This window comes from Betta splendens, chromosome 14, assembly GCF_900634795.4.
Source record: "Betta splendens chromosome 14, fBetSpl5.4, whole genome shotgun sequence".
Classification (NCBI taxonomy): domain Eukaryota; kingdom Metazoa; phylum Chordata; class Actinopteri; order Anabantiformes; family Osphronemidae; genus Betta; species Betta splendens.
Window position 1 is genome coordinate 11,004,928 of NC_040894.2, and position 12,311 is coordinate 11,017,238.

General features: G+C 46.7%; 1 protein-coding gene across 4 annotated transcripts in view; it reads right to left on the minus strand.

Moving 5' to 3' along the window:
* Positions 1 to 7,131: 7,131 nt before the first annotated feature.
* The window catches only part of pcdh1a (protocadherin 1a), a 135,943-nt gene continuing 130,763 nt past the window's right edge, over positions 7,132 to 12,311 (minus strand). For all 4 annotated transcript variants that reach the window (XM_029172873.3, XM_041073653.2, XM_029172874.3 and 1 more), the window contains one exon: positions 7,132 to 9,824. In XM_029172873.3, the coding sequence (XP_029028706.1) occupies positions 9,454 to 9,824 (371 nt within the window). In that variant the 3' untranslated portion in view covers positions 7,132 to 9,453. The remainder of the gene's footprint in view (positions 9,825 to 12,311) is intronic.

Here is a 12,311-nt window from a genome sequence, read left to right on the forward strand (position 1 = left end):
CAGGAAGGAAATCTGTGTCTGGCTTTATTGATTCAGTTCAGCTACGGTTTTTCAAAGTCTTGGACTGATAAAAATAACCAAATGATGGGTTTATTGAATGGCTTTTTTGGAGACGTTTAACAGTCAGGACCGCGTGCAGCATCAAATCCAGCTCTCGTTCTTGACCCGAGCCTGTCGCTAAATTAAAAAAGGGCCGTGGATACAAATGGTCGGCTGGTAGGTAATTCAGTAATGACTGAGAGTGTGCTCAGGTGGGAGGTAATAGAGTGGTAAATGAGTGATGCATGGCTCCAGACTCGGCTGAGTAGCGCAAGGTTGCACCAACTCCACTCACTTGCAGCTGATACGCGTACAGTCTGTTTAATCATCTGTTTTTAGCGTGTGTGAGAGCCCGATTCAATTAATAATGAAACGTGGACTTTTCATTCACTTAGAGAAAAATGTCCAGTCATGATGATTTACTTAACGCCCACAGTTAATCACATTAAAATGCTGGACAGTGATTTACATTATTAAGTACGATCTGCCTTAAACACTACATTATTTGCTCCAGCTACATGTACTGTATGTTCCCCGTATCAGTCATTCATATACAGCTGACCTGGATGGCTGAGCTCAAAAAAAATAAAAAAACCTGAGTGAGTCTGTCTCAAGTGTTGAATAATAGTGCATGCACACGAACGAGCATCCAAAGGGATCATTCAGGCATTTTTCTCCTCCTGTGAACAAACTGTGACAATGTCTGGAACATTGTTTTTTCCTATTTGAGGCGCGGGCTTGAAACGAGCATCAAGCAAATGTCTGATCCATGTTGCATTTGTATTCACGCCGCTGAAAGACACGGCTTTTTGAAGTTGTTCATCGGTATAGCAACCATAGTGGAGGCTTTTAGAAGAATAGCTCCCAGGTGCATGGTTTATTATATAGAGAGTGCATGTAGCTTGAAGAAACATTGCTATTTGAAAGTATTTAATTGGAGACTACATTTCAAGACAGCCAGCCCTGCCGCTTGTTTTATTCTAATTGCCAGCAGCAACGCACTTAATGAAGCGAGCGGTGAAGAGTGTGGGTAAAAGAGTGAGAGTGACCAGGTTTCCAAGGCAACAGCAGCGGTAGCTGAGTAGTGTTTTCATCTTGAGGAAAAGGCTACAGAACAGTGTTTCCCTGCAGTGTTTCCTGCAGCTTTATAATGAATATCTATACGATAATAGATATATTCATAGAAATGTTGCAGAGCAGAGGAAAAGCATGCAAACCTGTAGGCAGGGGAAAATACAATCCATCAGAGGATAAACTTCAGGATTAGACTCGCGTAGGTCACTACCGTGGTACAATAGTGCATGGGCTTAACAGTAGCTCTGCTGGGAGAGAGCTTGGAAGGTTTCTGCCTTCAGATTCGAACAAAGAAATTGGCTTTTCATCTTTCCCCTGCTTATCTTACAGATAAATATCAGTGCAATTTCTGCGGAATCCAGGAGGTGTCCATTTTTACCATTCCAACCACAGATGCCCACAATGGATCATCATTACCCAACCTGACTGAACCTGATAGCCCCCAACAAAGCATCAGCTCTCAGGCCTGCCTGATTCTTCCTTTATTTATTTAGGTGCATTTCAGCCCCAGGTCATGTTCACATTTGGTTATTTTCAAATATAATTAATAAAGAAATAGCTTTTTCCCCTTATGCCAAGGTCCGCATCCATTTGTGTTGCATTTCAAGTAGGGCACTCTATGCCCTGCAGGCAATAGCTTAACAGCCTAACACTCAGTAATGGATGACATAAAGCAAAAAAAATGCTAAAGGGAAAAACCAGAAGATCCCCAAAGATTCAGTCAAAGGTTATTCAGTGTAGGAACATTATGGTCTTGTATGATCCAAGATTATGTGTGTAAATAGAACTGTCAGGTTCAGCTGAGAGGACTCCTTTGAGTTTAAACAAGCCAGGATCTAGCAAGCATTGATAGAATGTAATATTCAGCTTGATATTGACAGGTTCTCCGTCTCACCTCACGTATTGGTGGGTTGTGAGTCCAGGCCAAAACAAACTGGGAGCTGTCAGGAAAACATACAGCTGGAGTACAGTATGTCCACGAAGCCTTCGATTGTGTGTACTCATATAGTAAATAAAATATAAATAGACAAACAGGGACATCTTCTAAGTTTAGCATAGACAGTCAGGTGATGCTGCACACGCTCCCCTGCGCTAAACACCCACAGGTCCTCTAGCTTTAACAACGGCCTTGTTTTAAGTGGGGGGAAATGATGTCGCTTGAGCTTTTATTGCTGAATGTCAATTCAATCTTAAATTTGGGCGTGCGGTCGCCAGCGGAGGCCCGGTCCGCTCCTCAGCCAGCATCCTTCCACGCATCCGTCCTACAGGAAACGTTCTGAGAGCTGAGATTTACCGGAACGTCTCCATTTCAGTCCGAGGCGCTTTTCAATTAAAAAACAAGCTCGTGTTGCCGATCTGCCTACGCCGTGAAAATAATACGATATCTAAGAGCAAATTATGCGTCGGCTGCTCATGAGCTACGTATGGAGCTATTGACTCAAGCTAACGTCTTCAGTTTATCATCTTCCCGGCCTCATCTTTATTGCACTGTCAATTACCACGTGGTCCCGGGTCCCTCTCGCCCGATTCTAGGTGACTCCCGTGAATAGCAAAACACTTCCATGAGTCAAAAAGCAGATAATAACCATAATACTGAGACAGCACATCCCTCAAGTAAGACGGTATCCAGCAGAACATGGACACATTAATAATTGATGGCTGGAAAGCCAGCACTACACTGCGTTTCTGAGCAGCCGAGCGCCTGCCACAGGAGAAATTTCCAGCAGCAAATAGGTCTTGAAGGTGCCACTTATGTCATCTTTCACTACTACACTGAAGTGAAATGCTGAGCAAATCTAATAGACTAATAAATTACAAAACAGAGACCCTTAGCCTGACTTAAAATTCAGTGGAGAGCAGAAATGGTGTAATGCCTCAGTAACAATTTAACTACCACAGTATTACTAAGATCACAGAAAATCCCTGAATGGTAAAAAGAAAGAGCTCTCCAGAGCAAAAAAAAAGCCTTAAAACCCCGGTTAATGTGGCCGCTGACTATTTGAGCAAGGCGCCTCTCGTTCTCCTCAACACAACGCGTTAGCAGACGAGTCCGAGCGGCGTCTGGTCGCGTCGCCGCGCGTTTCCCGCTAGCGGGGTCAAAACCAAGACGTCCTCCGACGCCCCGCCGCTAAAGGTCACGTGCTATCGATGATATCGGCTCCGTCTCGCTCCCCCCGAGACGCGAGGTGAGCTAAAATTAGCCGCGAGTTAAGCACGGCGTCGGAGCAGATCAGCTCAGAGGAGTTACTCATGCAGGTTCCCTTCGCTGGAAGAGAGCGGAGGCACAGGCGCTGCTGTTGTTCCACGCGAATTTAGGTGTGAAGGCTGTGGTTAGAAAAGAATCACAAGATAAGGTAAATAATTGTATTTATGAGGTTCTTGCCTGGACGTGTTGCTCAGACTCTCCTTCGAGCTGTTATCCTGAAGACGAGGCAAGCGTCTCTTAGGAAGGTGGCGACCTTTGCTCTCTCGCTCCCCCCGAGCTGCGAATGCATCGCTCTGGAGTGGGGGTGTGGCGCTCGGAGGCGGCCATTTTTCACGCCTAAAAGCGCGGCGTTATCTCAGGTCCAGCGCGGCCTATTTGGACGCCCATCATCTTTCATCTCGCTGGAAGGAGAGAACAGCGCAATTATGCAGGGAACAGGTGCACTCAGCGCCCAGCGGCTCGGACAGCGGGGCAGAGGCCGGGACGGCGACCTCTGACCCCAAGATGGGCTCCATCGCTGGCCACTCTCGTCTGCAGCATTCACCACGTCACAGCTTCTCCTTATGACACACACACACACAGTCGACTGCAGCACAATACGGAAGACTATTATTTTACCAGGCTAATATTCTTTAAGCTGCGTCGTTTATGCTAACAGGCTTTTCATAAACCTCCTCAGCGCGTGGTTCTGTTTCATATTTGTTAAGCATTGGAGTAAATGTTCTGACAGTTTCTGCTTGACAGGCAAACAGCACAGTCACATCGCACGCTGACAGGAAAACGATGACTCCAGTAAATGCTCGGAGGTGAAGGCAGACACCGCGTCTAATGCCGCGCTGAACCCGCTGCTCGCTATATTACGATCTTATGAGCGACAGCGATTCTTAACACCTGTAAGATCCAATTAAAAGCGAGCCGACGTACTGTGTAACCAGCTTCCGCAGGTGTTCGCCGAGATAATGCGTGGAAAGCAAACGTGCTATTATTGATTAGACAAACATCTTTGTACGTTTTAAGCCGCAAGCTCATATTGTGAACTTTCAGCCGCGACTGGAAGACGACGTGTCTAATGAGCCTGGATTAGCTGACTTATACAAAGGAGGTCGTTGCCCTTACTGTATCTGCGTCTGGAAGCATGGGCACCAATGAATTATGGGTACAGTAGGTTGGAGAACTGGGAAAACAGTCTGGAGCGCATATGTTGATCAAAAGGATCAAAATTCAGATTCAACTCAGTGGCTTTGGGTTAAAATTGCATCTCTGGGCTCTGCGTCTTTGTCGGGAACAGAGCGCGGGGTCTCTCCTTCTAATTGAAGGCGACAGCCCCGAGCGGCGGCCTGTGCTCTCACCTGACGACGCTGCTCGTGAGTAACGCTGTCGCCAACCGGGCTGGGAACTCATCACTCATCTTACATAAGCGCTCCGCATTTCACACATGGTTAAATAAAAGTGGTGCAACAATGATGAAGTCAATTAGGTTGGTAGATAACGTACTAATGATCGAACGCAGCACGACTGCACAGACGGAGCTTCTCATCGTCTGAATAGTCCCAACTTATTGTCAGTTAAATTTAAAAGTAAACTGATATTAATCAGAAGCACAGGCTCACATCAGTGCATGAGAGCAGAGTTCCTCAAACCCCGTGGACTGTTTATCACGGCGCCTCGGAGCTTTATCGCCCGTATTGTTTCTGAACCCACCGCTGTAGTTCCCTTCCCGGCTCCGATGGCTATCTCTGGCTGAGCGTGGGTCAACTCGCCGGCCAGCCGGGCACCGTCCGTTGGGGGGCGAGGCCGCGCCAACGCCGCCGCAGCCTTGCTCGTGGCTGTTTATGAATCCTGACTAGGCGCCGCGATACCATCTGAGATCCCAGGGCTCGTTCTTATTCACGGCCCCAGAGACTCGGGCTGAATTCGGAAGAGCGGCAGTTACGTGTGCTGCTCCTGCTGCCTGGAATGAACTTCAGAAGGACTTGAAATTAGAGGACGAATTAACCCTTGGTGAATCTTAAACACTTAACACGGTAACTTTTGGAGAACTCACATCTTTCCTAAAGCGTTGCTGCGTGTAATTATGACTTTGCCTGTTTTAATGCAACATAATTCCTCAGTATTAGTGAGTATCAATATTGATGTGTTTTTATTCTGGCTGCTGGTGCTGGTGATGCTGCTACAGCACTGGAAGCTATGTACTGAATGTTTAGCAACGCTCCTAATAGGGCTGTGCACTTTTGGCACATTGGTTTTCCATGAAGTGGTGAACAAAGGTCCTGGGACTCTCCTCCTTGAAGGTCTGGAATGCCTCCCTCTCAACATTCTGGAGCTTCCTGACTTAGAAATTAGCCACTGGTCCCCTCATGACAAGAATACTAGCGCTTCTTAATGAGCCTGCATCCGAGAGTGAGACACATCTACACAGTGTAGCTCCAAGGCTGCAAAGCCTCTTAAAAAATGGAACAACAAAAGCCTTGTTTAACACTCAGAAGTGATGAATAGCAACAGAAAAACACTGACAGCGTTCTTTTTTTTTTTTCCCTGAAGTGATTTTATTACAAAGTTCATGAGGACTTACAGTATTACAAGAGAATTTGTCAACATGCCATAACAGAACGAAGCAGAACACAGGAGTTTAACGGACTGGTAAGATAGGACGATCCACTGTTCACAATAAACATAAAACTTCTTAAGTCCTCAGGAGGTGGGAGCCGGTGAATGACTACGGTGCAGGCATAGAACGGCCACATTCACACTGACTCAGCAAAGGTCAATCCAACCAAGGCAAAATGTGCACATCTCAAGAAAACACGTTACAATTTTTATATGCCATTGGCTTTTCTCAGAACTTTTAGAAAGCTTCACTGGTATGTACATAAAACTGTACAAAAACATGGCATCACAAGCATTTTATCCTATATAAATATACCAACAATTAGGATAACAACTAGATTCTCTCTTGCAAAGACATATTCTCAAGGCAATTGTCTTTGCATCTAGATGACGTGGAGAAAAAAAAGATGAAATGTTCGTTTCAGTTCGTTAGGGAGAGGAGCGTTTGAATATGTACTGTACCATTACTGACGGTCCTGAAAGTAACAGGGAAATTAAAATAAACAGCTTCTACCGTACCAATTATCTTTGGAATCCATGCTAAAATCGTTGCCCGCCTGACAGCAGACGCGGGGTTGTGGAGATATATGTACACTACGCCACCAACGGGTTCGTATTTTCACGCAACCGCTTCCTCATAGTCTTTGATGAGTAAGAAACAAAAAATAAAATCCCTTGCCAATTTCAGTACATAGTTTGTCCATCTGTCCACAGAAATGATCACCGTACAATACATACTACAGAGAGGCAAAAAGATACTCAAGTGAATCTAACATTAAATCAATGTTAAGTACAAATTAAACAGTATTCAACATATTTTGAGTGTATTTAGGTGCTTCATGGTGTCCTCTTAGTTTGATCAAGAAGAACCCATCCGTGTCGGAGAGAGGAGTAAACACAGTTCGTTCAGCATGAGTTCAAAAGAAAGGTCAAACCTGGTGATATACTGTTCCAGCTGTGAATAGTAGGAGGTTATTATCGGCTCAAGTGAAAGAGTCCGGAGCATCGTGGGAGGGGCGGAACAGGCCCGGGCTTGTTTTCCCGTTTGGCCCAGGACTTAACTCGAACTTCCGTCAACCCGTCTCCTTCCCCGTCCTGGTGATCGAAGAGACAAATAGAGAAGATACATTCCAGATTCTGGACAGCGATGCGTGCGCTCGGGCTGGAGTCGGGTCAGGATCTGGACGTCATGCAGCTGCGAATCAAAAGCACTGAGCGTTTAAATGGATCAACCTGCGGCCGAGGCTACGTGACATCGGCTCTCACCGCTCGTCTCCGTCCTCCTCGCTCGACATTATGTCCGGGTCAGCGATCCTAAGCGCCGCCTTCAGCCGGCGAAGCGGCTCTCGGCAGGTCTGAGAGCTGCGCTCCGGGGAGTCGTGGGGCTTTAATCACAGTGTATCATGGCTGTTGTTTGAATTTGATTTCAGTTGCTAAATGGCTTTAAAAAACAGCGTAGTGCGCGTTTCTCCCCCTCAAGGAAAGATAACTGCCCACCTTATTTAATCATGGCCACGTCCAGTAATTTCCACATGTTTTCAGTTTAATTATTCAGAATGCAGCTTTAAATGGCAGCATGATGAGCTAAGTGCTGATAAAAATACCCCTTTTAACTGATTGTAGCTCTGCAGGTGGATTTGCATTATCTGGTGGGTGCCTTGTCCTGGGGGTGTGCTCACACATGCCCCGGCTCAGGACTCATTACTCACCCTAATTAGGAAATGTCCATTTTAGGCTCTTCCACTCTTACTCAGAGACTCAGTCTGGCTATGGAAATACTCTGCAGAGGTGAAAGGTATCTAATCAAATCAATGTTTAAATCAAAGACGCTGGACGGCTCTACAATGTTGTAAGGCAGGATAGTGTGGCCATCATTAACATCCAATTACTGACTAATACATGGTGTCCTTCAGACATATCCTTCAGCTTCACTTGGAAAATCTTTGTAAGAAAAGATAAATGAAACCCACGGTCTTGCCCTATTTTTTATTCTCTGTTCAACAGCCAGAGGGAGAGAAAACCTAATAACTTATTAAGCATGTTGTCCTCAATACAAGGAAACACATAATTAACACGAGTTGCAGTAAATTGAGCCTGACTCCTACCTCCTAAACCTACGTTAAGGCCCGACAATATTATACATTTGCACATTTCATTTACTGATGCTGAAATAAATCTTTAGTCTGAAACTCCTCGTATTATCGACAGTTCCTCTGAAGACTCCTTCAAACCCATCTATTTATTAGACTTCAAGGTCCGCTCTGTCTGTTCAATAATTTCCGTGGGCGTGCTGCGTATTGAATTCACCTCAGAAGAAGCGCGTGTGGAGTGAGAGCTGCCGCTCTGGAAAAACAAAGAAAGTTTTCGCCGAATGTAGAGCACTCGTCTGGTTTGTGACAGTGTAATATTAACTTCCAAAAGTGCTCGATCTCCCTGGTGGCGCTCGGTGCCGGAGTGCCCTTTCTGGTAAATAACTCTTCATGCATTCATCAGATCTACAGAGAGGAGAAAAAACTGAAGGATTATGGGTAACAGGTGGAGCCCGTCTGATTGTCACAACGGAGAGGAGCGTGTTTTTTGTTTGGTTTTTTCCTTTTTTTCCCAAACGATAATCTGGTGCGATTCTCCGACAAAGCGAGTTAAAAGGTTTTGTAAGCAAAGCCAATCGGAATGTGTCCAGCGAGCGCGCTGTGTTTGGTCATCGTGACTCCGGGGCTACTGCGGCCAAGTCAACCGTTTCCATGATGAACGACAGGTCACAGTGCTGAGAGTCCGTGGAAAATAATGTCGGCTTAAATGTTCCCGCGCAGCCCTCCGCGCCGGCGGCAGCGCTCCGCGGGGAGCAGAGGTAAAGGCAATTCTAGCATGATTAGGGGTCAAAGGTGGGCGCGATTGCCTGCGATGGATAAATGCCTTCCACGGTAGAGCTCGACGCGTTCCGATCAAGTTTAAACAGCAGCAGCAAAGAAAAGCTTAAATATGCTAAAGATTCGGAGGCAATTTTTTTCAGCTCACGCCAGACAAAAATATATGTAGAACACACCATTCAAATGTATTTACAGCTCTGTACATTAAGAGAGACCGCTCCGTTGGATCGCTAGTCAAAGGTGTGATGCCGTCTGATAGGTCCTGTCTGGCTGTCGATTGGATTAGATGTAATAATGGCACAGCTGGCACATCACAACTTCCAGATTCAATAGATCACTTCACAGAGTGGGACTTGGCGAACTACAACAGCCATCACTTTGTACTATGGTAGCAATTTCCATCTTCATCTGCTTAATTTTCATCCTTCGGTAATTTGTATAAATAAATGAGTGCATGAATCGATTGACTCTGTGGAATTCTGAATAAATATGCGAATAAATTAATAATTTAAGGAGGAAATGACAAAACCAAGTGTCCATGCCAGTGATTGGATGAGTCACAGCCTATTTTTACCTACAAACAGGTAGGGGCGTTCGTGTGTGGACAGCCTGTCTGAAGTGGGTGTATCTTTCCCGCAATTGTGCAGATGATGGCAATTCTCACAGATAAATTTCTCGTTTGGGAGTGTGGGCCGAGGGGGAGGTGGGCGGGAACTCCGAGGCCACGCTCAGGGGCATTTCCTCTAGGGGGCAGTCCTGACTGGCGTCGTGACGATTGTTGGAATAGGCACTGCGAGAGGGTGGAAGGCGCGGCCGGTGCTCCTCGCCGCCCGGCCTGGCGCTGCCGTTGGCCAGGCGTCCCAGGCTCCCTCTCTCCTGGTAAGGCACGAAGGTGGAGAGTTTCGGGGGATTCCTGGTCTTGCGTACGGGGGAGGGGTGCCCGGGCATCCAGCAGGCGTCCGAGTGGCCCAGTTCGCTGCACTCGGTCGTGCAGTTCCCGGTCATCGCCACGTCAGGGAGGGAGCGGATGTCTGCGGGGCGGGAGAGGAGAGACAGCACCATCAGATCGAGCCCCGCGCTGAGGAGCACTGCAGCAACATTCATAAAAGTCATTAAAAGGCATTTGTAAGCAGAAATGGTGTCATCTGAAACGCCCCATGAAACCCACTCCCCTCCTTGAGATCTTTGCAGCTGTTGCTAAGCAGTCGGCAGCAGTTGCTATGTAGCTGTTGCTATGCGCTGCGTAATGAGTGCTGCTGTGTGTGTAGTCCACTGGCTGATGTGATACATCCAGGAGACGGCATGCTGTGTCCATGTCATTTAAAGTGTACCGCAGCCGCTTGCGATACATCACCGCACTGTTAATAGAAACATGTAAACTGTACAGTACAGGGTGCTGCAAGCACCTGCCAACAGGAAACGGTGACCACCCTGAGAAGAGCCGAAGTCCTGCACGCAGACGCTCTGTGATGCAGACACATATGTTTGGTAACAAACCAAATGGACTGGGTGCCGTTGGGCAAAACTACTGTTGAATGAGCTATTGATTGACAGAGCTGAAATGAGTTCTCTGCCCTTGATCATCACCCATTTTTATTCAGCTGTTCCTAATTAAATAAATAGGTCTTTGACCCAGTGACCTCATTTTTTGTGCATGCAGTGAAATGCTCCAACATAAGTTTGCTTCGGCTTCCACTCAGACAGTAGGCATCGTCACGCGGTGCGGAGGAATCCACGTATTTGTGCAGAAATGTGCATCTGGTCGGCGATAGACTTGTTAAGCAGCCCACCTGTTGACAAGCTAAACATACAGCTCAGATTAAATGGAAATACCACTCCATTTATCTTTATTATCCCCCGAGACTGCGACTAGGACAGACGGATCAATGTCTGCGACGACAAGAGCAGACGACTCGAATCAGTGTCCCCGCTGTCACCTCCAGTACATGTAAACTTTTGATTGCTGGGATAAACACATTACAGTGAAGCCACAATGCTGTTCACACCACCGAGGAGCACGTCCGTGACAGACACTCCGTCTTGTTCGGCGGCGACCGAGCGAGTCGGCGGCGGCGGCGGACGCGGCGCGCGGCCGGCGAGGTGCACGAGTGATGCAACCGCGGGACATGACGTATCAGAGGGCGGCGGGGGGAGAGAGGGAGTGCGCGGCTAATCGAGAAAATGCCAGCTTGACAGTAAGGCTGTGAGACATACCATCAGTATTGTGCTCATGACCAGTGGCAAGATAATTATCGCGCAAAATGTCAGAGCTCAGAGCCTGGAAAAAGAAAATGCATCTGGCTGCGAGGCTTCAATCAGTCAAAAAGCAAAGGGGAGACAGCTTGTGTGCTGGCTGGGGTCGACTTAAGATTTTAAACTGCTTAGTACAAATTACTGCAAGTTATTTGTCCTCATTTAGTTCCCTCTTATTTATGTATAATATTAATTCCTCATCTGTAATCCATGTACAATTGCCCCATTGTTTATTAAAATAATGCTAATCAGACAAGACAAATGGATAGCTTTATCTACTGCTGCGGCTAATCTCATTGTTCCTGTAATCCCAAATAACTCCATGTTGTAGGCTATTTATTACATTTACTTCACTATTATTCATGTATAATTATGTCATTATGCTCAAGTGGGAATTTCTCCTCTGTATTCATGAGGCCACTGTCACTGAAGTTAGACACTCTTCACATTACTGAGCCACACTTTTACGCCAGATTAGGAAAGACCAACTTGAATTTGCAGCCTGGCGAAAGGCAGGTGTGTGTGTAGGTGTGTGTGTGTGTGTGTCTGATGCATGATGAGTTTCATTTCCTCGGCTCCGCTAAGAGCGTTGTCTTTATGCATCGCTGCAGCAAAATGGACTCTCGCTACAAAGAGATGTTCACGGGGAGCGAGTTGGGGGAGAGGGTCTGAGACGCACGCTTCCCAGCACAAGCACAGTCATGTAGGCATCTACTCCAAAAGGATTTCACACTTGATTAAAACCCCTCCACAACTTCCAGGAGGTTTACGCTACACCAAGCAGCCTCGTGTAAAAATTTGGCAAAGCTCCACAAAGAAGCAAAAAAAAAAGTGTGTGTAGAAGGGGGGGAAGGTGAATTTACTCAGATTTTCTACAACGCTTCACATGCCACAATCGGACATGTTTCTTTCTCGTTGAATTATAAATTGTGTGTCTTTGTGTGTGTGTGTGTGTGTGTGTGTGTGTGTGTGTGTGTGTGTGTGTGTGTGTGCAAGTGAGAGGCAAGTGAGAGGATGAGCACATGCACAGATAACTCGCAGAAATGCACCAATGTTTACGTTCGCCCGGCTAATGTGCGATGTTTGCTCATTTAGCCGCACAAAAGACACAAAGGTTAGCGGCGCCCGCCACATCCTCGCTGGCAGCGCGCGCGGCTAATTGACTCCAGGTCGGCCGTGTTTGCAGCAAATACAACTCGGACTTGCTTAAGCGAAAGGAGAAAACACGTGACGCGAGACGGTGACAGGAATTAGCAGCGAACTCC